The 26,660-nt window shown below is 33.7% G+C and overlaps 1 protein-coding gene across 7 annotated transcripts in view; it reads left to right on the forward strand.

Annotated features, from left to right (window-relative positions):
* LOC134253316 (uncharacterized) overlaps window positions 1–26,660 on the forward strand; it is a 158,436-nt gene that overhangs the window by 36,244 nt on the left and 95,532 nt on the right. For all 7 annotated transcript variants that reach the window (XR_009989102.1, XR_009989103.1, XM_062735846.1 and 4 more), the window contains exons 8-10: window positions 22,996–23,136; window positions 24,136–24,375; window positions 25,091–25,224. Coding sequence is in view for 5 of the 7 variants with exons in the window: in XM_062735846.1 (XP_062591830.1) it covers window positions 22,996–23,136; window positions 24,136–24,375; window positions 25,091–25,224 (515 nt within the window). In the remaining 2 variants the exon portion in view is untranslated. The remainder of the gene's footprint in view (window positions 1–22,995; window positions 23,137–24,135; window positions 24,376–25,090; window positions 25,225–26,660) is intronic.

Here is a 26,660-nt window from a genome sequence, read left to right on the forward strand (position 1 = left end):
TGGTAAAGAGTTTACATGAAGTCCTGACATTTCCTGAGAAAATCCTGAACCTGATATCAGGACATCTTAGGATTTGACAATTGTCAGGATCAAAATTTTTGGAGAGCAGGACATGTCAGGATATCTCAGGAAAATCCCAGGATATCCAGACTTCTCCTGACCCTTCAGGATTTATTTCTGCAAGGGCGGCTCTGGGTATTAAGTGAATAGAGTAAGCATACTAAGTTTATAATTATGATAAGCAATGGTGCCCCTTTCAAAATTCTGAATTTCATGGCCTCTGGTTTAAAACATGAACCAAATTCAATTGTTGGAAAGTTGTTACACGATACTCAGGTGACCTATAAGGCCCGTGGGCCTCTTGTTGTTTTCATATTCATTTAAATATCTTCAGAAGATTCTTGTTATTAAAAAAATAAATATTTATAGTTTAAATTAACAAATTATGAAGTACACATAAAATGCACACGCAAAACAAAATGAGGTGCGGATACCAATAAATTGCATATGCATATACACATCTATCTCATCGGCCTTCCTCAAATACCTTTTAGTTTTACCAACAAATCCTTATGTTTTGTGTAAAATATCACAGATTTCAGATTTCCACCTTCCTCAAAAATATGAACATTCTTGAGACTTGACATGTTCAACATTAAAATGTAGTTCATATTTGCAAAATCTATAAAAGATTCTACTGAAAAGCCTTGGCCTGAACAGTTTTAAGACTTAACATTTCTTTTAAATTAGCACTAAATTTCCAAGTCTACTGAGGATGTTGTTATTTATTTTTTCTAATGCAAACTCAAAAAATCACATACAGCTGGAGATCATTAAAACTTGACCAAAGGTATCATTTTCCTCATCTATTTTTAGCTTTTACTGGTCAGAGACAAGAAGAGCTTATGCGATGATAAGGTGTCCGTCGGTATGTCTGTCTGTAAACAATTTTTCAAAATGCTACTCCTCCTACAGTTTTGGTCTGATTTCAATGTTACTTTGCACACAAGTAGACTACACTATGATACATAAAATAAGGCATCGGTTTTTGATTTTGATGAACGATGTTGCCATGGTTACTAAAAATAGAATTTTTGGAGAAATTACTTTAAAACTCTACTCCTCCTACAGTTTTGGTCTCATTTCAATATACTTGGCACACAAGTTTACTACTTTAAGATACATAAAATATTGCATCAGTTTTTTATTTCGGTGTTGCCATGGTTACTAAAAATAGAATTTTTGGAAAAATTATTTTTAAATGCTACTCCTCCTATAGTTTTGGTCTGATTTTAATATAACTTGGCACACAAGTAGACTACACTAAGATACAGAATTCTATTTATTGCTGCCTGTTGCAAAGTTTCAAATCCAAGTGCTACTTTTCCTTTTTTACACATACAGACCAGTAGAGCTACAGTCTCATCAAAGACTTCTGGTTACTTAGTTAAAGCTGACATGAACTCTTAAAAAGGCATCAGTTTTCATCTTTGTACGACTTACTGCATTCCTGTACGCCAATGTCTACCATATTTCTTCGATTCCGCCATTTTTAATCAAAGATTTTTGGCCACCCGTACCAGCTATATATAGCCTTGTAGAATTGTTTCACTTGAGTGATTTTCTAGCCTGGCTCTCGACATGTACACATCTCCTATATCACAGTTTTTAGAAGTCCATAAACTGAACAAATGCATGTTTGAAAAGTAAGAATTCAACAAAAAAAAAATAGAACTATACCGAGAATTAAATTATTTTTGAATGCATTTGCTGCAATATAGAAATTACACTAACATGGAATACATTCATGTACAGCAAAAATCCATGCAGGTCGAGAAAACGCGTCAAACGCAGTGATAAAAACATTTACCTGACTACTGCTATTGTTACAGGAATGTGCACATGTCGAAAGAATTATCCTATTTTACTTTTATTGAAAAATGCATCTCAGAAGTCGTGTAATCCATTGCTAACTCAACAGTAAAAGATGCTTGGACACATGTGGTCCATGCCGATCATTTTATTTGGTCAGGGAAAATATCAAAGGTTGAAAGCTCAGTGGGGTTGATTGAAAAAAATGCAAGTAATTCTTTCAAAAATAAACATTACTCTTGTCTGTAAATGTTGTAAATAATATTTATGATTACATGGTTTAACTTCATTAAATTTATAATAAAGCATGCATTATTACGAATAATTTACCTTTTCAAGATATTTTCCTTTCATAGGAGGGGGGGGGGGGGGATAAAACATGCATATTAACACTCTCATAAAAATAATTTAATAAAAACGTCTGAAACAGATTGGATTTCTTTATGATTAATTATTATCAAATAAATACTGTGTATTGGCTTTATTAAACCTAAATATAATTTTATTTAAAGTGATTTATAATTTTATGCACAATGAAAGAAAAAGTGAGCAAGTTCACATACCCCACGCTCCCCCACAAGTCGAAGTGCTGAAATTCCCAGGAAAAAAATAAAGGAATCGTAATTTCCTTGTAATATGACAAAACTCTGTGCAGTGGTTTATGAGAAGTTGCGCTGACCTAAAAAAAGGACTGATTGACGGCTCAAAAACATTATACCTCATGCAACTTGTTGCGAGGGCTATAATAAACCAGTTTGATTCGTGGTACAATGATAATGAAAATAGAATTTAATGTGAATTAAATTATTAATGATTATTAGAAAAAGCATAGATAGAGAGAGAGAGCAAATACCCCGTGAGAATTCCCCGTGAGAATTCCACATTCTACCTACAATTAGTTTTTTGAAAATTCTGTTGTCCAGGTCCAGGTTCGACACGTACGTTTGAGCATAGGCGTCGGAATGTGTGGCGGGGGGGGGATGTGTGGCTTTTTTTACAAATATATAATTAGTATAGACATTGAACATTGCTGCGTAAGTTTAGCCCCCCCCCCCCCTTTCCACAGACAAGTCGCAGTATAGGTTAAAAAAAGGAAAGTGTTGGTGTTTGGAGAAAAATTTTGTTATTGAAGTTCGAACCTACCTACAACCCCCTTCCCCCACGAAATAGGATTTTCGTGTTTTGGAAAAGGACATTTCCCTTTTCTTTAGCTTGCCCCCCACTTTCAATTTTCTTCCGACGCCAATGCGTTTGAGAAGATATTTGAGCACGTTCCCAAGGTTCCCATTCCTATGATGTATATTTCACGTTTATTATATCCCCCACTTGAAAAGTGGGAAGGTATATATAGTTATCGTTATGTCCGTCCGTCTGTCTGTTAGGCTTTGGGGTACCATCTCTTATCCACAAATCCTCTAATACCACTTACTGAAAGAACTATATGCGGTATTAACCAACATTTGCCCCCCAAAATTGAACTTTGATGGAGTAATATTTAATTAAGTCCTTAAACAGGGGAGTATATGCTGACTTCAAAGCACTGAATAATTTCATAAGTAATGACGTCATATGTACGCAATGACGTCACAAATATGACGTAAATTTCAGTTTTTTATGAATTTTGCAGAAAAATGTACATATTTCTTCGATATTTTAAATAAAAGTCACCGAGCGCATGTGTGTTCAGGATTAATATTTTGATATAATGTGTAGAATGATAATATCAATGAAATATGTCAATATTGTTCCTGAACACACATGCGCTCTATAAATTCTAAAGCTTAAATTGTTGAAATTTTGTCCATTTTGTCCTCTTTCTGAAAAAGGATATAAAATCGGACTAGTTTGTGACGTCATAAAAACAGAAATTGTGAATACACTGCTCTGGAACTATAATATTTTCTGTTAACTTATATTTCTCGTACAATTTATTGAATTCAGCACATTTCAGGAAGTTTTCAAAATTTGACTTTTGTGGGGGCAAACATATGCAATATACCGCATATAGTTCTTTAATGAATCTTTCACAGAATCTTAGGGTTATTACATATTACCATTGTCCACCTCCTATTTAACTTTATGATCTGACACGTATTTTGGGGTTTAATGACAACAGCAAAATATGGACTTTGCCATTATAACCAAATGGGAGGCGGGGGTATCATTTAGTAAGCTCATTGCTCACAATACCTCTAGTTTCTCTTTCAATTTGGGTGTTTGGGTTAACTTCTTGTCCAAATTAGAATTATTATTCAATTTATGAAGTTTCGACATCCCGCCTGAAAAAAATCCTTGATCTGTCCTAAGGCTTAATAAATGGTACAGCACAAAGTGGGTACTGCAGTGTACGAAATTCCCGTCCGCCCGCACGCCCGAGACGTACTAAATCGAGAGCGGACGTGTAAACTTTACTTTGCATCAGCCCGCTTGGACGCACTTATTTTACCACACCCCTTCCATTTTTTGCAGAAAATGTTTTAAGAAGGTAAAGACCAAATTATTCTAAGTACATGCAAGGCATTATTCCCCGGGACAACAAGAAATAAACAATTATTGATCAATAAATCTGTAAATATACGAAGAACACCACCATCGTCTTTTAACCTGAATTTCCTCTGTTTTCACGCATGAAACGATATTTTCAACTTTCCACTGGTATATTGTGCATTCTTTTAACTTAAAGGATCAGATAAAATTCAAACACATTCAATGTGTTTATTTATAAGAATTCATTAAAATTTTAGCATTAATTAATATTTGCATAATGATCATGCCGTTGATAATTATAAAGACAAAGCTGAGTGTACTCTATGAACTTTCATCTAAGGGTAACGTGCTGTTCTTTAATTCAATGGTTGTTTTAAACTCATTTTTGTTTTAATTGAATAAAAAAAATTAAGGAATATTAAATCATATCACAATATTTTAGCCTTTTAAAATTCTTATTATAAATTAATTATAATGAGTGTTAAAAATTGCTCTTAATAAGTACTAAAATTAAAGATTGTATTTTTTCTTTTCAATTTCAATTAAAATCAAACAAATAAATTATACATGTGAATATACCTACACGTATAAACGTTTATATTATTTAATATTATTATGACCATACATGTATCTATGCTATCTTTCAATGTATTTCAAATGTAAAGAAATTATAAGGAAAAAACCCGACAACATAGGGCATGTCTTTTAGATTAGCAATTAATAGTGATTATAGTGTATTGATTTTCATTTTTCCTATAACTTCATAATGATCGAAGTAAACAATGAATGAATAAAATTTTAATCTTTGTAATTATACTGTGTATGAAATTCAAGTGGATGTGAAATAATATACAAGTGTGAGTGTGCTTATACCCTAATATTGAATTTTATTATGCGGGCTTGCTAATTTTCAGCAGGGCTGGCAGATTTTTTGAGTAGTCAGCCCTGATGGTCCACCTGAATTTTTTCCAAGTTTCGTACACTGGGTACTGTAGGATCTTGTTCCTATTATTGCCCTAACAGATGGTTACAGAGTGAGAGAGAGGGAGAGAGAGGGAGTTTGTTCAATATACAAAAGAGTAAATAAGAAGTATCCATATTCAACCAGTGTCAAGTATCCTAGCTTTTAAAACTATCTCCCAAATACTCCTACAGAAATTATTTTCATATAAAAAAAATAGCTAAACTATCAGGCAGGGATACTGAAATCTCGAAAGACTCTCTATAACAACATAATTATAAAACATGCAGTTACATTCCTCAAAATGCACATACTTTGTGGTCAGAGTGACACATTTTAAAACAATCTCAAAATTGAATTTGGTAGAAATGTATGTCTTCCAAGAATATTTAAATAACGGTCATGTCAATTATTTTTGCATGTTCCCCCCCCCCCCCTAAAAAAATCAAATGCCTTAATGTCAATCTGAACAGGGGATGGCCTTTCTCCATGTGTTTGTGTGTTAAAGAATGTATAGATGTACACATAAAAAAATTGTATTCTGGTTAATTGCTTTTAAGATTTGAAGTAAATAATTACTGTACATCAAATTACTAAGTACTAAAATAGTACTAAAATAGTCAGTTAAAATTGACAAATGAATTTTGCAATGCAAACCAACTGCAGACTATATACTGTAAACCAACTTTTATTCGCGTGCGAGAATTTTTCGCTATGTTCACGAGAGCCTCGTTGTCGCGAATATTTCTCGCCACGAACCGGTCCTCAAGGTCTATTTGCCTATTACTAACAGAACCAAAATAGGCTTGATCGCGAAAATTAATCGTCGCGAACTAGTTTATTCCTAGTAAATCGCGAAATAAAGTCGTCGCGAATAAAAGTTGGTTTACAGTACATGACTTTGTATAGAATGTATATTAGAACTTCATGTAGATAGACAATTCACAATTATAGCTTATGAACAGCAGTTATAATACTTTACCCCCCCCCCATCCTTTCAGCCGCGCAAATACCAAATAACTTCTCTTTCCACTTGTGATATTTTCCCTGAGCAAAATCTGTTCAGCACAGACTAAGTGTATCGACATGCTAGTCTATACGGAGTAATGACAGTGTGTTTACTATTGAGATTTTATGGAGTTTATTTCTTTTTGTGATGCATATTTCAATAATTGGAATTCAGGGTGTATATCACTTGACTTGTGCATATCTTTGAACCGATGCAGTAATCTTATTACCAGGTATGGATACGTTTACAGTGTTCAAGGCGTTTTCTCGATATGCATCAATTGCATAGGAGCTGCAAATCAAAGACGTTGGTAATTTGTTCCATTCAAATGATATAATTTCAAAATGTGTTTGCAGATTTTTCTGCTTTTTAGCTCACCTGAGCCGAAGGCTCAAGTGAGCTTTTCTGATCACATTTTGTCCGTCGTCCGTCCGTCTGTCCGTCTGTCTGTCTGCTATACAGTTGAGAGGTACATTGTGCATTTTTTGGAAGGTGCGGGGTTATCATTTTGCTTTGTGGGGTTATTAATAGTAGAGTGGTGACTTGAGAGGTTTCATTAGGAATTCAAACAAATGGTATATTGTGGGGTTAAAGGTCTATATTTGTGGGGTTAAAGATCTATGTTTGTGGGGTTAAAGATCTATGTTTGTGGGGTTAAAAATTAATTATTTAATATCAAGTCAACTTCACAGGCAACTAATTATAAGTACTTAAAATTGTTACTGTTTATCAGAAGAACTTAGAACGGATATAGCAATAACATTTTTCAACAACTGCATAGCAGTAACAATGCAAAAAAATGTTTTTATTTGAGGATAACTGTTGCATCAAAGTAAATTAACCCATCATGTTTCCACATGAAGATGATAGACAAGAATATCCCAGAAGTGTTAAACAAACAACCCCACTATGCTATATAGATATAACAGACAACACTAACCCCATAAATTATAAGACAAACAACCCCAGTATGTACTCTTAAAAAGATAATAGACAACACTAACCCCATTAAGCGTTTGGACAGCAACCCCACTATGTACTCTCATAAAGATAATAGACAACACTAACCCCATAAAGTGTTTGGACAGCAACCCCACTATGTACTCTCATAAAGATAATAGACAACACTAACCCCATAAAGTGTTTGGACAGCAACCCCACTATGTACTATCATAAAGATAACAGACAACACTAACCCCATAAAGTGTTTGGACAGCAACCCCACTATGTACTCTCATAAAGATAATAAACAACACTAACCCCATAAAGTGTTTGGACAGCAACCCCACTATGTACTCTCATAAAGATAATAGACAACACTAACCCCATAAAGTGTTTGGTCAGCAATCCCACTATGTACTGTTATAAAGATAATAGACAACACTAACCCCATAAAGTGTTTGGTCAGCAACCCCACTATGTACTGTTATAAAGATAATAGACAACACTAACCCCATAAAGTATTTGGACAGCAACCCCACTATGTACTCTCATAAAGATAATAGCCAACACTAACCCCATAAAGTGTTTGGACAGCAACCCCACTATGTACTCTCATAAAGATAACAGACAACACTAACCCCATAAAGTGTTTGGACAGCAACCCCACAATGTACTCTCATAAAGATAATAGACAACACTAACCCCATAAAGTGTTTGGACAGCAACCCCACTATGTACTCTCATAAAGATAATAGACAACACTAACCCCATTAAGCGTTTGGACAGTAACCCCACTATGTACTCTCATAAAGATAATAGACAACACTAACCCCATAAAGTGTTAGGACAACAACCCCACTAAGTACTCTTATAAAGATAATAGACAGCACTAACCCCATAAAGTGTTTGGACAGCAACCCCACAATGTACTCTCATAAAGATAACAGACAACATTAACCCCATAAAGTGTTTGGATAGCAACCCCACTATGTACTCTCATAAGATAGTAGGCAACACTAACCCCATAAAGTGTTAGGACAACAACCCCACTATGTATTCTCTTAAAGATAATAGACAACACTAACCCCATAACGTGTAACAACCCCATTATGTTCTTATATAGATAAAAGATAACATTAACCCCACAAAGTGTTAGACAAGAACCACAATATGTTCTGATAGAAAATATCAGACATCTTAGTAACCTCAGAGTGTTAAACAAACAACCCCGCTGTGTTCTCATGTAACAGATACCAGTAACCATATGAATTTAAGTGTTTGAAAACCCCAAGTATGTTCTAATATCAAAAAACTCTACCAGGGACTGGTAATAAAAGAACAAGTACCCCTACTATGTTCAATCGCAACTTCTCGAGCCTTTCTGACTAGCTGACAAACGACCTCGAATGTATTAGTTAGACGCCATGGCAACAACCCCCCCCCCCCCCCTTTCATGATCTTCGAAATAAATGCATGAAGACCTTTTATCTGTGGAATATGGAGTTTAACTTTATTCAATGCTATGATATTACATAAAATATACTATAAAAGGGACTTCTTAATTCCTCTATCCTATATTTGAAAAAAAACAAGAAAAGCAAAACCTTTAACATCAGGTGATGTTAATACATTCAAGGTTGTTTTTCCAAACTCTGACGGAAAGACCCTGAGTGAGATGATGCGATTGCCAGTACGTCATATCCTTTTTTTTTACTATTAAAAATACCAAACAATACTCATAATACTTTTTCCTATTTTGATAACATACTCGAAAATTTGTTTTAAATATTTTTCAAACTATTTTAAATTGGATAATCTCTTTATCTTTACTGCTTATTTCTAATGATAATTTTTCCTTTGAATCTGCTGGTGCATGAATTTGAAGTGTACATTATGCATCAAAAGCATACATAATTTCATTGTAAATTAATAATAATAAATAAAAGAGATGATCCTGATTTTAAAAAAAAAATTTAATCAAACTTTTCAGTTACTCGACAAGTTGAACACAGATAAGAAACATGTCAATAAATGTAGAACACAGAAAAAAAAACCTCAAAATTTGAGACAATCTTCATAGATGTAAAAAAAAAACCAAGTATATAGTGAGTTGTCAAATAACTCTAAAACTTGCATGTTATTGCTACTTATTTTAAACAAAATATATTAATTAAATTGAAGTTTTAAGAAAAAAAGTGTAGTCTAATATCTCATCATTTTGCATTTTAAAATTGATCTTAAAACAAAAATAACGATGTACATCCTTTTGGAAAATATACTCAAACTTAGAGCTGCACCCCCACTCCCATCCCCTAAAATAAAATGAAAAAAAAAAACCAACATGCAATTGATTCATAATTTTCAAAAAATTAAAATCAAACAACATAAATGTACATTTCAGTTTAATAATTATTTCTCACATTTAAAATGAGATCGCTAATTAAAAAAGACGAAAACTATGACTGTTAATGTATAGAAATTCGCCATGCCGAATGCAATGTTCATAAAAGATCCTTTTGTCTTAAAGCTGAACACTACTCATAAACATAAGTAATCAGAGATTACATAGCTCAATTCAAAAAATGATTACTTCAAGTTAACACGGTCTCACATTTAACTAATAATTAAGAAGTTAATTTAAGGTTTGCAGTAACTTGAGAATAGACATCCAAATACTTGAAACTAGTTGCCCATCAAGAAAATGTAATTCAAATCCACGACCCATGTAAATGTTATCTTTTTAGATTAACTTTCAAAAATCGATTCATCTTCTTTTTCTGAAAAGTAAGTCAGGTCCTGAATGTCGCCGTTTGGAGAAGGCAATGGCAAAAATGAATCGGGATTGTGCTTGTTCTTCTGAAAAGTCTTTAACTCATACTTCATGTATACCTGTCAAAAAAAAACAACAGTAAAATATATTTCTAAATGATAATGTTGAATTTTTTTTACAGGTTATGTTTTAATTTATTGTAAAATAATATTGTTGTCTTGATTTTATGGGCACTTATAACATGTACTAACCACCGATCTGGATGTCTGTAATAGTTGCTTTCCTTAAATTTGTGAACTATATTCAGATCACAAATTGTGTGTTCAAGTCATGGGTTTGTTCTTTCAACTTTATGAATGTCCGACGCCTGCTGGTGTTACTGCAACAATAGAGTGGCCTAGATCATCAAAGTTCCACTGATGTTCACTTTCAGTGGTATCTGAACTCTACAAAGGAATACAGAAGCAAATGTTTATTTATAACACACACAAAAATTCCGAGTTACTAATTAAAATTCATCGAAATTTATTTATAGCATAGTTGTCATGTACTGTGAACTACTTTCTTATATTGGTAAAAGGTGAAAAAGTACAGTCAAACTTGTTTTAAGCTTTGGGAAGTCCAGAAACTAGACAGGTGGCCTCTTATTCCAGTTTGCCAAAGAAGTAGCCAGTCGGTCAATAAATAAACAGCAATAACCACTACAGTTGATTTAATTAAACATGACAATTTCACAAAACCTTTGTATGTGTGTATATATATATTAATCCATGCTTATTTAAAAAATATCAAATTAAAGAATTCCAAATTTTTAAGGTTTTGTGCATGTTCAGTGGCGTAGCTACCATGTATGCTTGTATGCTCGAGCATGCACCTCATTTTGAAAAAAAAAGATAATGAGACTCTATGACTTGACTCCTTCTCAGTCATGTACAAATTAAATTATAACTGTAGTATCAAAAGTTATGTTTCTTCTAATTTTCTTTACATGTACACTTGCGTAGTTTTACTACTTAAAAAAAAAATAAAGTCACTGACACTGTAAGTTCGAAAACCATTATGGCAGCTACCGTAAAAAATTGAGCATTTCATTTTCTCAAATGAAATTAAGTTTTAGGGTTGAATTTACAAAAATATTTATTTTATAAGATGAATTAATAAGTAGATTGTTCTGAGCCACTTTAATTTTATTTATTACCTTACGTAATATTCTTTTTTTTCGTAATTTTTGCGGATAAAAAACATCGCCGAAAATTTTTATACTAGCCAATCTACGATAGCATGTCCTGTATTACTTAAAAATTAAGTCTTTTTTTTTTTTTTAAATCGTCTCTCTACAATTATAATTGCTCCTTGGGTTTATTTATAATGGTAAAACGTTGTCAAGATATGTATTTTCTTCACTTTCTTTTATGATTTTATGAGTGTTTAAATCGTCAGAATCCAGGAGCTTCCAGGGGCTTCGCCCCCCTGGGCCCCCACCAGGGCTTTGCCCTGGACCCACTCGGGGCCTCAGGGCGACCCCCAGACCCTTGCAAATTGGAGCATGCACTTCATTTTCAGCCTAGCTACGCCACTGATGTTTCTGTTCCTACAAAACAGTTAAACTTCATACATTCATAAGTGTTCAGAGTTCCCGAAACGCACCTGTCCACTAGGGATCCCCGTAAACTTTGAATGGGACCGGTAAAATCTTAATTTTATCGGTCAAAATGTGTGATGGTTTTTTTTTTACAGACTGTATAACGTTTACATATAATCTTAACAAAATCATTTAATTCAATTGTCCTGACAATAAACAAATGCAAAACTAAAGGAATGAAAAAAAACGTCAGGGGCGCGCCAGATCTTGTTTAAATAAAATGTGTAAAATTGTCTACTATAAAAAGCTACATATTAAAATAATAATTTCCATAAGTCTGGGAGGAAAAACAGTTTTAAAAACACTGTCAAACAAATATTTTCCCTCTGATAAATATATGCACTCTGTAGTTCTGACAGTAAAAAAAATGTGACAATCTACTTTCGTTTTGAAGGACGAATTTGCAGGGTTGCAAGAGTTGCCTGCTATTTCTGCTTGATTACAGACAATTTGTTACCATTTATTATTTTCTCTATAATTTAATCTATTAGCATGATAATATTATACCAACTTCTGGATTTTTTAAATGTATTTGATAGCATTTAAAATACATGCGCGTTTTTCCCCTTTTCTAAAAATAGCGGACTGACTTGAATGTAGTAAAACGACAACAAATTCACTTAAATCATCATTTTCATGATAAATTTGCATATCTTTATATCATTAGTACATATTTTTAACTGTGTGGAGGATATAGAATAAATTTTAAGTAGTCAGAAATATCGGACGTTTTCCAGGCTTTTTAAAACGAGTTTGATATTTTACGTAATATTTTTCCTGGCACATAAAATACCAAAATCCTAAATCCAAAAGAAAAAAGCCTGGAAAACAACATATATTTCCCACTAATTCCAAACAATCAACCAAGAGTTGTCATGTTGCAGATTTTATTTTAAAAATTTTTTTAAAAAATCTGTCAGAAAGGACATAATAATTTTATACGATGAATTAAGCGTTGGTCATCACACGCCGTCGGCGACGTCAAATCCTGCATACACAGGCCTTATAGAAAATATTTTAATCATTTTTTTGTTTTAAAATCTGCATTTGCCATCTTTTTATTTACACACATTATTTATTATATCGACACAATTTCCAATCCTATAATATGTTAAATTTACATACAAAAAATTAATGTCAGGTAAATTTTACAACTGTCCGGTGAATTTTGAATATTTACAAGACAATTGTCCGACATATATTTGACTAGTTTCGGGAACTCAGAGTGTTCTTTTGTTACATTCAAATATATGATAATTGAATTACAGTATCATTCAAGAAGAAATACATGTGCCTTACTACTATCTATTTTTTTAATAAGAAAAAAATACACAAGCTTTAATTAGAAGACAGTTTAATGGTGAATTAAAAGTATGAAAATTTATTTTAGTAAGTGTCAATAAAATCCATTTAAAAACTTCACTATCATATGTTCAGGTAATGATCAGCAGTGTAACCCCCCCCTTCTTCAATTAATCCTCGATCAACTAGTTTGCTGAAGCTTTTAGAGTCTGGTAAATTTTTAATATTATTTTTATAAAGCTGTCAGAATTTCTATCTAACATGCAGACACACACAAAAAATTATTCAATTGACCAAAGATTTGTATTAACGCAGTTTAAAATCATTCTACACAACACAGGTGTCAAGTGCAGTAGAGCGTAACTAATCCCTATCGATCGTCTCCTGACTTTGAAATTCACGAGATAATCATGCTATACAAAACATTTGTTTTGACAAAAATTGCAATTAGAGCTTCTACACGGAATCAAAATCTAACAGGTGTGAAAATACTGATAGCCCTGTATTAGCTAAGTCACATACTCTCACTGTAAATATTCAAAGTAATGATGAATTAATATTGTAAATTACAAAATGTAGCTTTAAGCTTGAATTTCTTTAAGTTTAGCTATGGAAAAACTATTAATTGTGATTTAATTCTTTTAAATTTTCAATCATCGATCTTGAAAAATAAGAACAAATTGATCTCACATGACAATTATATTTTTTCCATTAACACAAACAGAGTTATATAATTTTATATACGTATCTAAAGGTAATTTGTTTAATTTCTTTAATAGGTGAATTTTATTATCGGGCACATAATTACACAAGCGAATGTGAAAAAAATGTGACATAATGGGTATTTTAACAACTGATTAAAATGTCCTGCACTCATTTATAAACATTGATTGTCATTTATCAAATTGATATACCACTAAATTTTACAACCTAATTATACAACCCCATGTTGATTCCTACAAAGCCTACTTGCTGTGAAAATTTATTGCAGTGACATTGTTAATTCCATTTTTCCATTCTGATTTTCTCTCTATAGATTAAGGTACGATTACAAGTACATGTAAACAAATGTGTGAAGAGTAGATAAACAATTGGTACGTACCTAGAATGAATTCAGAGAGAGAGAGAGAGAGAGAGAGAGAGAGAGAGAGAGAGAGAGAGAGAGAGAGAGAGAGAGAGAGCAATTATACTACGAAACAGGATAAAATTAAAGCCAAAAATATTCAATTTGAAAAAATTTAATCACGGAAGATTAAAAAATTAATCGGGAGGGACGGAACAGGCGTGAAAAATCCAGAGATTTTGTCTCCCGTCGGAAGAATCACAGGTATTTATGTTATGAGATATCTGCATGTATTTACCATAGATATAGAGAAAATTCGAATTAAGAAAAAAACACGATCGTTTTTTGAAGTAAATAAGCCAAGTAGTACTCAAATACGGATTAAATTATGGAGATTTATTGACAGTTGGAGCATGTTATATGGAAAATTTAAATGGTTTGGATTTTTATAGCAAAAAACGAGTGAAAATACGTACCAGGTGTGCTTTGCACGTATTGCATGTGTATAAATAATCTTTTTTTACTGGCCAACGGGGCGACCTTCATGCAGAAAACCACTAGCCCGACCCCCCGGGTATCGGTCGATTTTCATTGCAGACTTCTGATTAAAAAAAGAACTATCAGTGCATTCATTATAATTTTTTTCACAAAAGCCCGTTTTCAATAGGTATGTGTTTATGTGGACTACAGATGTCCTTTCCTTGACTTTAAATAAATTCTACAACTGCATAATGTACGTATGAAGCATGTCAAACAATTTACAAAGCTTTTTTTCAATGTGGTGCAACAAAATAGTGAGACTTACTGCATTTGCGTTTCCGAATTTCCTCACTGCTAATACAAAGTGTCCAAACACAGCTACTTCCGTAATCTGCGCATGCGCAGTTAGTTTTAAATATATGCGCATGCTCAGGTATTCGGAACTCCTCGATTCAATTACCGAACTCCTCTAAACAGCAGATTTCTGAATGTCTGAGCGTTTTGGGCTAAGGACATGTCCAAAATTTGGACAAAGTCTTTGCGAGGTTAAATCTAATTTTAGGTTTTTCGACCTCATAGAGTAATTTTGAACGTAATTAGACCTCTTCATTATGGGGTTAACCCCACAGTACCCAAAAAACCCCACACTGCTGGAAAATACGTTAATTTTACCCCACAATGTACCTCTCGTAAGAACAGCTACTGTCTGTCTGTCCGTCCGTCTGTAAACTTTTCACATTTTCGACTTCTTCTCAAGAACCACTGGGCCAATTTTGACCAAACTTGGTACAAAGCATTCTTGGCCGAAGGGGAATTTAAATTGTTAAAATGAAGGGCCAAGTCCCCTCACAAGGGGAGATAATCAAGAAAAGACAAAAATAGGGTGGGGTCATTAAAAAATCTTCTTCTCAAGAACCACTGGGCCAATAAGGCTGAAACTTATGTGGAGGCACCCTGGGATAATGTAGATTCTAAATTGTTCAAATCATGACCCTCGGGGGTTGGGCGGGGCCACAATGGTGAATCAAAGTTTTACATAGAAATATATAGGAAAAATCTTTAAAAATCTTCTTCTCAAGAACCACTGGGCCAGAAAAGCTGAAACTCATGTGGAAGCATTGTGGGGTAGTGTAGATTCTAAATTGTTCAAATCATGACCCCAGGGGGTAGGGCGGGGCCACAATAGTTAATCAAAGTTTTACATAGAAATATTTAGGAAAAATCTTTGAAAATCTTCTTTTCAAGAACCACTGGGCCAGAAAAGCTGAAACTGATGTGGAAGCACCCTGGGGTAGTGTAGATTCTAAATTGTTCAAATCATGACCCCCGAGGGTAGGGCGGGGCCACAATGAGGAATGAAAGTTTTACATAGAAATATATAGGAAAAATCTTTGAAAATCTCCTTTTCAAGAACCACTGGGCCAGAAAAGCTGAAACTCATGTGGAAGCATTGTGGGGTAGTGTAGACTCTAAATTGTTCAAATCATGACCCCTTGGGGTTGGGCGGGGCCACAATGGTGAATCAAAGTTTTACATAAAAATATATAGGAAAAATCTTTGAAAATCTTCTTCTTAAGAACCACTGGGCCAGAAAAGCTGAAACTCATGTGGAAGCACCCTGGGGTAGTGTAGATTCTAAATTGTTCAAATCATGACCCCCGGGGGTAGGGCGGGGCCACAATGGGGTATCAATGTTTTACATAGAAATATATAGAAAAAATCTTTGAAAATCTTCTTCTCAAGAACCACTGGGCCAGAAAAACTGAAACTGATATGGAAGTACCCTGGGGTAGTGTAGATTCTAAATTGTTCAAATCGTGACCCCAGGGGGTAGGGCGGGGCCACAATATGTATTACAAGGGAGAAATCTGGTAAAGAACAATATGACAAAAGATTCTCAGGTGAGCGATGTGGCCCATGGGCCTCTTGTTATTTCAAGTTTTTTCTGCTTAAATTGGCGCACTGTAAAAATACGTACTCGTGCATCTAAAAAAGAAGGTACGTTAGGCACCAAAATCCGCCTAGTCCCAAAATCTGGCGATAATATTTAAATGATGTGTCTTGGATACCCCTGTTCTAAATCAATTTATTTTTTGAAAATATCTCAAACCGTTTTCCCTACACAACTCACTAAAAATGCAATGTTTTCTTAAGAAAATAACACTGACGACGTCATGACGTCGTAACGTTCACATGGCGTTATCAAATTTAACGTAATGATTCCTGTACAGCGTAAAGAATTGTACATTTCTCAACCTAAAAAATATATTCTCTTAAATAAATTCATATTTAAGTCTATTTTTTACTTATCTTTTTTTTTATTTAATCTGTTCTAAATTAAACCTTTCATTTTTTTTTTCTTTATATGAATTGATATTTACAATAACCGTGGGTCAATTAAGGAGATAATTTTCCGAGAAAAACTATTTCATTAAGAAAGCGTATTTATTGTCAGAATTTTTTACCCTCTCCATTTCCCTAAAATTCATGATATTAATTGAAATACTACATTAAATTTTGAAATACCAGTATACGATACATTCATGCTTATCTTTTATTTACTTATTTAGGTATACACATGTACGGGAATATACATACATAATTTTATGTATGTACACTTGAAAGTGCAAGGTGTGCTATTTTACTGCGTATTAAATCTTGACTGCAACATAAAAATCAGTTTTTATATGCCAGCATTTTCCTTGATATTTTTTTCCTATTAAAGATTTATTTTTGATTTAGCTAAGACATTATCTATGCATTACTTTGTTTCGGTTTTAATGCTACAGTATATTATTTTTCAGGCACGTAGTATCGTTTTCGAAAGTGGGGGGGGAGGGGCAACCTGAGAATTTTTTTTTTTACTTACCTGAAAAAGTTGACGAGCAAAAAAAAAAAAAAAAAAAAACAAACAAAAAACAAAAAACAAAAAAAAAAAACAAAACCGAGAAATTAAAAGTTGCTCAAACTCGCCCAACCTATTTCGTGGGGGGGGGGGGGGGGGGGGGGGGAGTGAAAAAATTTTTCAAGACCAACTACCTTTTAATTCAAAGTTTTTGGGGTAAATTTTCTTTATAACACTGTACTGTGCTGAAGTGTGGAGGGTCCAACCTTACTTTGAGTGAACATTTTCTATAGTAAAGGTAATGTCGGGAGAAAAAGTGATACCACGTCCCTGCTTTTTAATAGTATGTACTCATTATTGATATGAAGCTGAATAAGGTTACATATTTTTTTAAAAACAAAGAACAGACAAATATATTTATCTTACGTGTATGAAAGAGAAAATATTCCCAACGACGACAGCTATGTCATCCCCTGTCCTTTTGACAATCACATATAATCTGTATTTAGTATTTGTGGTAGTCGGGTCTGTTATTATGCTTCTAAAATAATGTACATTGCACATGTATTTATAATTATGACGTGAAGCGGTCACCCATCCAAAGGTTACACAGGCTCGCCGTTGCTGAAAACCTACATGTAGCAAGGCAGTATAAGTTGCATATACAGTGTACTCCCCCCCCCCCCCCCCCCGGCTTAGGGAAGCTTCGAACCTAAGCTTAGCATGAGTTCTCCCTAAGTGTCTGGACCTCTTCAGTATCGGCAAATAATGTCGTCCACGAATACAAAGTCTGTACCTGGACACAAAGTCCTAACCTTAGAGCTTCTTGATGCTAGCTCTAAGACTTCCGGAAGCAAAGTCACAAAACAACACGCTTCCATCAATTTTGTCATGTTTGTGAATGAAGCCCGTTATGCTTAAATTTTCCCATGTTTCCCACTATTGTTGATGTCCCTGACATACCCTCCTAACTAGACAGTGATTCCTTATATTTCCATTTCATTGTGAAATAAAATTGTAGATTTAGACTTTAAAAAATGCAGACATGGATTTAAATTACACGATGATTCCCATCCCAATTTCAAAAGCCCTCGCCCACTGACATCAAACACAAAGGCAGCCACACAAGATTTTCATGCATATTTGGCATCCTTAGCGTCAGGCTCCGAGACAGACGTGCACAAGATTTGCATGCATATTAGGCCTCCTTAGCTCCTGACATATTGACCTACCATTTAAATTCCGGTAGAATTATCAAGAAATTAACTCCGCTAGCTCTCAAAGAGTTATCACAGAGAGAAAAGTTAGAAATGGAAATATTTACTTTTAAACCACTGTATGACTGAATGAGTTTTTCGAAGATGTTTACAGACCATTTCATTAAATTCCCAGTAAATTTGACAAGCATTAAAAAATCAAAACTACGTTCAGTGTTTTTGACGGGTATAGATACCCCCAGTCAATGTCAGAATATACTTCATTACTTGTCCAAATGTTCTTGTAAATATTTATAGAAGACACCACCCTTCACGCGACAAACAAAATAAAAAGGAGCTAGTGAAGGTTTGATTTTAATCGGACTGCCTTTTATGCATTTACTTATAATGTCGTCAATTGAAATTCAATTGTATTTGCTTATTTACCGCTGTCTGTTTTCAAGTCGACGAAAGAAAATTCGGAATCCGATTTCACACAACTTTTTTGAACAATGACACTAAAATGCAATTGCTGGAGTAAAATAAGGAAAGCAAGTCGTAATAAGACAAAATGCAAGTGCAAGCCAGAAAATGAATACTTATCCATCTGTTTATTCGCACGCACTTATATATATTATCTATTTATAACTCATTTATATAACCCCTTACAACTTTGTTGCAATTTATGGAGGAACTGACAATGCGGAGTCAGTTCAAGTATTGTTTTTAGAAGGAAAAACAAGGTACATACATACAAATTGTCACGGGAAGGGACGGGAGAGGGGGGGGGAGGTTAAGATTTTTTTTTTTTGCAAGAACATGTTTATGAATCAGTCAAAAAACTAGGTTTCTGAATGTTACGTGTGGAATTATTTGAAATTATTACACAGGTAAATTGTATAAAAAGAATAAAATTAAAAATAAAACAAACCCGGTTCTCTCAAACGAAGGGGCGTGCCCACCCCCCCCCCCCCCCCCAATTTTATAATTAAATTACATTCTATACTTATAAACAGTGTAATGAACTTGTAACATGTATTATGCAATATGCACCACTAAATATACATAAAGGCAGTGGATTTTATTCATTTTACATAATACACTGAAAACAATAAAGCCCACTTATATGATCTTAATACCATCGGGTGTACGAGATATTGATATTTACAGCAACAATGACTAGTTTTGTTGGACAGCTTACCTTGAAAAAAATAATCTATCATATTTTCTTTTTCTGGATTTCAGAACGTATTTCAGTAGGAACATGCAACAATTTATTTGTTAGAAATTTTACAAACATTTTTATTCTTATTTTAAATAAGTAGGCCTAGATCGATTGAATTTACTTGAACAAAAAAAAAAAAAAAAATTTACCTTTCTCGTCCACATAATCTCAGGATCTCTTCACAATTTTAAATTGTCATATATCTTTCAAATTACCTTTTCTAAGGAATTATGAAGTTCTAAAAAATATTATCAACAGCAAGTCAGCAACTTAAAAAAAGTTGAAAAAAAGTATTTTTTACACGATCTATTGTGACGTCATCAATGAATCTATTGCGTAATATTCATAAACATTTCCAGGCGAGAATCAAACAATTATATCAGTTGCAAAACAAACATAAAAAGTGCTAAAAATCTTGATTATTTAAATATTTTCTTATTTGCGTACTATTACAATCTTTCTCTGTTACATTTTTTTTTGGGGGGGGGGGGGGGGGGTCAGATGAACACTTTAACTTAAATCTTTAAGCATGCTGAAATAACGTTATCCCAAACGATATTTTTCACCTGAAGGGTGGATAAAATATATTGTCTACCTAATTTATTGTTCAGTCTATGTTCTTAATGATAATGATTAGACTTATTTACTTATTTTGTAACTTTCTAAAAAAAAATTAACAGCAATTACGGTGCCTTTATTGAAAAATGATTTCACATTAGATTTCTCAACTTGAAATCCGGAATAACAAAGAAGGCATATAAACTCAATTTCAACATTGGCCGCAGCAAACGCGATTCACAAGATGTTGTTAAATCGAAACATTTTTGAGTTATAAAAAATATATGTAAGTTTCATGAATCGCGTTCATTGCGGCCAAAGTGAATTTTGCGATCAAAGATATAAAAACTGCCATTTTTAGAGAATGTATTGAAACATGATATGGTTTTGAGATTTACGTAGCGTTTGTGTGACGTTTTGGCGCCATTTTACATCCGTGATCAGATAGACCTGATCGTGTACAAAATATATCAACACTTTATTTTTGAAGGTATCATTGTTTATTTTTGACGAATTTACTAGGCCGATAGTGGTAACAACCGTATTTTCTTCTTTCTCTTCCAAACTTGCATTTTTTTCTTTTGATTCAAATCAATAATTATTCAGAAATATGATTATTATGTTGTTTATTGTGGTTTTGAAATATCTTGATCACCTCATGTGTTCTCATATGCTTTACCATCGGAGATGTGCACAAGTCGATACCCAAACCAAAAAATCATTCAAGTGTAACGAGCGGGTTGGGGTATATATATATACATGTATATTGTTACAATGAGACAAGGTATCTGAAAGAAATATGGCGGAATACAGCTATAGTTGGTATGAAACAAGTCGTACATAGATGAAAATGTTGCGTTTTTAAGAATTCATGTCAGCTTTAAAATCTCTTTTAAAAACTTGCTCATGACAGTGATGGTATCTAGATGTGTTTATGCTGTTTTTCTTCTCTGTCTTCTCTATACTGACAAATTATCTTTCTCTTACATATTTAAACTGCTTTTATTGCCGATTTTTCTCCATTCTTCACATGGCTATAAACAGCGACATGCAACTTTTAATACAGACTGGAGATAACTCTTAAACTTTGACCCACATTCTTGCTGAATGAAAATACTTTTTAACAACCAAAAATCAAAATAAAAAACACCGGGGCAGGACACTTTGAGAGGGGCGGGCAGGGATGAGAATCTAAAGATTAATATTATCTGGCTTTATTAAATTTTATTTTATGTAGACAAATACTGTTGGCATGACACTGTACATTGCGCTTTTACTTGATGACAAAATTTAATGGTATATATATATATTTTTTATCGTGTAATACTTTGTGGCAGTGCCACATGGTGAAGTAAAATGTGTACAGCAAACTCGTTTAATACGAACACAGATATTGTGAATTCACAGATATAGCAAAGTAATCTTGGATTCCCAGCTTTGTAATTTTAACAAACTCTTATATGAATATTAACGAATTACGGATATAGCGAAGTAATTTCACAGGTCCCAGTGACTTCGTTATAACCGAGTTTTACTGTATATGCTTTTAAAGCAACCATTTTCACATTCACAAAATTTAACAAAATTAAGAAATCTTAAAAATCCATCAACAATTCAGTGTGTATATAATGGACTAACAATTAGTATGAAAATGTCAGTCAGCATTTGACTTAATGATAAATTGTATTTGCTGACAAGGTCATTGTATTGACCATAGAACTTTCTTGCCTTGCGTATTCCAGGTCAGGACCTGGCATGTAATGATTAAGTGACTTCTTTAGTATGTGTTCCAATTCAGCCCACATCCTCTGTCTTATTTCAACATCAAATGGTTCCGGCCCTGTTCTCTTCCATAGTACTAGCAAGCAAAGCCATCATTAGTTTTTCGTCAAAAAGTGAAGATTCAGTTTTCAAGTCAGGTAGGTTGGGGTGAAGTAGGTAACCAGGTTTACTTTGTATGTTTATTATTTATTATACCCCATGCAACAAGTTGCGGGAGGTATAATGTTTTTGACCCGTCCGTCAGTCAGTAGGAGTGTCAGTCAGTCAGTCAGTCAGTCAGTCAGTCCTATTTTTTTATCAGCGCAACTCCTCATAAACCACTGCACAGAGTTTTGTCAAACTTTGCAGTTATTTAGGACACAATGTGTAGATGTGCATATTACCAGGAAATTCCGATTCCTTAATTTTTCTGTGAATTTCCGCACTTTTCAACTTAGATTTTTGGCCATACCTAGAGTATAGAGATGAACAGATTGTCAGCCAACTCCTCTAAACCACTGCACAAAATTTCGTTAAACGTAGCATATATTTAGGACACAATGTGTAGATGTGCATATTACTAGGAAATTCTGATTCCGTAATTTTTCTGGAAATTTCAGCACTTTTCAACTTAGATTTTTGGCCATACCTTGAATATAGAATTGAACAGATTGTCTGAGTGCAACTTTTCAGAAACAGCTGCACAGAATTTCATCAAACTTCGCAGATATTTAGGACACAATGTGTAGATGTGCATATTACCAGGAAATTAGGATTCCCTTATTTTTCCCAACAAATTCAGCACTTCAAGTTTTGGGGGAGCATTGGGAATGTGAGCTTGCACACTTTTTCTTTCCTTGACACACTTTTTTTTACCTTTAGTTGATTTTACTTGGTGCAAGGAAGCTGGACATTACACAGGTGAATTTGAGTATCAACAATCCAAAGTGAAGATTCTTGCTGAAAATTGTTTCAGGATGTTGGAATCAAAAAGGATCACTTCCGCAAGAATAGACATCAAAGGTATTAAAAATTACAAGAATTACAATAATTACAAAAATGTTGATTAATCAAATTTTTATTGGCTTACTTGATCAGAAGACTAGAGTGAGAATTTCTAATCAAAGAGTGTCCAGAGTCTTTCAAATCCCACTATCAAATTTCAAGTTTTTCACCAATTTCAAGTTAACTTGCTGTAACATATTTTTATGCCCCCATCAAAGAAGGGAGGGTATATTGCTTTGCTGCTGTCTGTTGGTCCACCATCAGTTTCTATTAATTTTATTTGCAGAAGTAACACATATTGTAATGGACTTGGGTATACAGATTTATCATAAACTTATCAAGATAAATTTGTTTGGGTATGTTTGGGCCATTTTGGACAGAGTTATGCCCCTTGGACTTAGGAAAATTCCAATTATTTGCTGAGCTCCTGCTCATTTTCTTTGCAGAGGTTGCACAAATTGAAATGAAATTTGGTATACAGATTTATCATGAGAATATCTAAATCAAGTTAAGTTTTTGTATACAATTGAGCCAAGGGGATTCAAAGTTTGTTGAAATGAAGAACCACATCCTCAATATATTTTTTTGAAAGGGATTCAAACCTAGTTTTAAATTAAAAATGTTAAGTTCTTTGTCCTTGGGGGAGCTTGAGGGGGAGAGGCCGCAATAAGGATTACATTGTACATAGGAAAAAAAAATATATACAAGAATAGCAACCGTTCCATGTATCGTATGGACATGTATTTTCCTCTGTTGGTGTCCATCACTCAAATTTGGCCCCTGTGCATAAGATGGGGCCACAAATGGTGATCAAAATTTTACATTGGAATACCATATATTGGGGGAAAATATATAACAGAACAGGGGGTTCAAAGTGAATCAGGCAAGCTTTGTGGTCCATGGGCCTCTCCCTATAGTTTTCCAATATTTTAGACTTTTATTCAAATGAATTCATGATAAACTCTTGGATAGTTATTTAACAAATGTCATTTTATTTTATTTTTTATTTTTTTGTAGATATGTATAAAGACAGAAATGGACACTATGAAGAAATAATAGAGGAATTTTGCAAGAAACTATCAGTAACTGCTTCAAGCAAAAGTGGATCAAATACTGACCAAAATGACAGGATGCGTTATCTGAAAAAATTACAACTTCTCTTGCATGAGGAAGAGTTTCAAAGGATACTGGAGCAAAGGAGTTACACTGAGTCACAATCCAAGTTAACCAAGTGGTTTCCATCACTTTTAAAAAAAGGTAATTTTATTTTTATTTATTTTAATTCACAAAGGCATATTAACCAAGTATCAATCTATAATATATGTGGTGCCTGAAAGACGTGTGAATAAAATGGTCAAATAAGTAACTAAATAAAACTGAAACAAGTTGCACCTAGGGGCAACAGAGTTCAAAAAAGCTATTTTTAAATGTAGGTCACAGTCAGGAACACAAGGTGCCATTTGAAAAAAACTTAATTAGTGAAGTAAGCATACCAAATATAAAGTCTCTATTTCCTATGGCTCAAAAATTATGGCAATGGTTCGAAAAAGCTATTTTTAGCATATAAGTCACAGTCAAGGTCACACAAGGTCATTGACCTTGATGACATTTGAAAGAGCTTAAATAGTGAAACTAACATTCCAAATACATGTATGAAGAAAAGGAAGGGCCAGGTCCCCTCAAAGGGAGAAAATGAAGGAAAAAAAAAAGGGTTGGGTCCTCTTCTCAAGGACCACTGAGCCAGAAAAACTGAAACTTATCTGAAAACATTCTGGAGTAGTGTAGATTCTAAATTGTGTTACAAAGTGTAATACATTCCTAGGTTTATATAGGGATGCAAATGTTCAAAGCATTTGTTTTGTGAGAGACTCTGACCTACTTATTTACTACTACTTAGAATTACATTTGTTGATGTGAGCTTTGTGATCTTTTATTAGGTACTTGTACATAAACATGTCTTGTTTCATTAAAGATGCTGAATTGGACTGGAAAGAAGTTCAAAGAAGACAAGCACCAGAGGTGCTCTGTTGTGTTCTAGGCCCGTCCCAAAAGCACGTACAAAACACGCTGGAACACTTTAAGGAAGAAGTTGCATTGAGAATTAAGGTACATTAAGAATTTTTATTTTACAGGTATTAATTGTAGGAAAGTGAGGCTGAGATAAGTAGATTTTGTAGATTTAGGTTTAATGGCCCCTCAGTCTGATATTTTTCACACAGGCTTATTTTCCATGCTAGCCTAATGTACTTAATAAAATATGTAGATTTTATTGTCCCATGGCACAATTAGCTGCAGTCGAGGAGAGATAACATTGTTTCTCAGCCTCTCCACACTTACAATAAAGGACGAACTAACCCTTATATTCATTTTTAAGTTAATCAGTGAAATATTTCTTAAAATAAATGGGTTACATGTAACCTGTTCCAAATTTTGACCAATTCCGAAAAATTATCAGTTTTAGCACTGATAATAAATAAATGGATGATGCATCTTGAAATGAAACAAACATGCTTTAAATGCTGCATCTGCCCTGTATTTTCCAGATGATTGAATTTTAGCTATACATGTACTTTAAACAAAGGATGATGTGACATAAATGCTATTAGAGGCCCCTTTTTCAACTACAAATTATTTAATTTACAATATGTTTTTGATAGTTTTCAAACTTGAGTGAATAAATATGATGCCTTTTGAATAGACTTTGAAATAGTTCTGACACATTTTAATTATAGGGAATACTACATTATCTATGATTTTTTATACCCTAGCTATCACGGCAATATTCAGCCTGGTTTGTGACAACATGTCCTTTTATAGGAAGAGATCGGCGGGTCTTCGTATAATATAAGAGGAATCTGCCTTACATGTAAATGGCTGTTGTTATTATTTCACACATAATTACTTGCCAAGAACAACTGTCTCATCAGATGACAGAACGACAAAACATGCTGGTTTACTACATGTTTTCATTCTACCACGTGGTTTAGGTCAATTTACCTATTATTCTCTTCTGCATTTAACACTTTTAATGGTCAGCCAAGGCTGTTTATACTTAATAATAAGCATGGATTCTCAGCGCTTGTGGTTTGTGGTCAAGAAAAGCACACAAAAGTTGTATTCACTTATACTCAGGAATACATGTAGACCTAGTGAATTGCCCACCAAACACTTTACAAAATTTTAAACTATGTATATCTATCAATCGTTTGTAACTGGATCTCGGAAATTGTACATATGTACATCCGTGTCTAATCTGTGACTCAAATGCATGAGAAAATTATCAGAGAGCAGGTAAAATAAGCCTTTTTTTTCCAAGCATGAAATTTCCATAATATCAGAGCTGCCAACCCTTACGATTTTGGTGTAAGTCATTCGAAATTAACACCTAAAATATGCCTTACAATTTCTCTCTATATTCTTCCGATTTTGGTTTTTCTCGATCAAAGTTTATAATACCAGAATTTTCATAGCTGCCTTCTACAATTTCTACTATTATCATTAAATATTCATAATCCTTGCAACGCTTCCTTGTGTTGTTGCTT

This window comes from Saccostrea cucullata, unplaced genomic scaffold (assembly GCF_032062105.1).
Source record: "Saccostrea cucullata isolate Sc308-1 unplaced genomic scaffold, CSIRO_AGI_Scuc_v1 ctg176, whole genome shotgun sequence".
In the NCBI taxonomy this organism is placed as follows: Eukaryota; Metazoa; Mollusca; class Bivalvia; order Ostreida; family Ostreidae; genus Saccostrea; species Saccostrea cuccullata.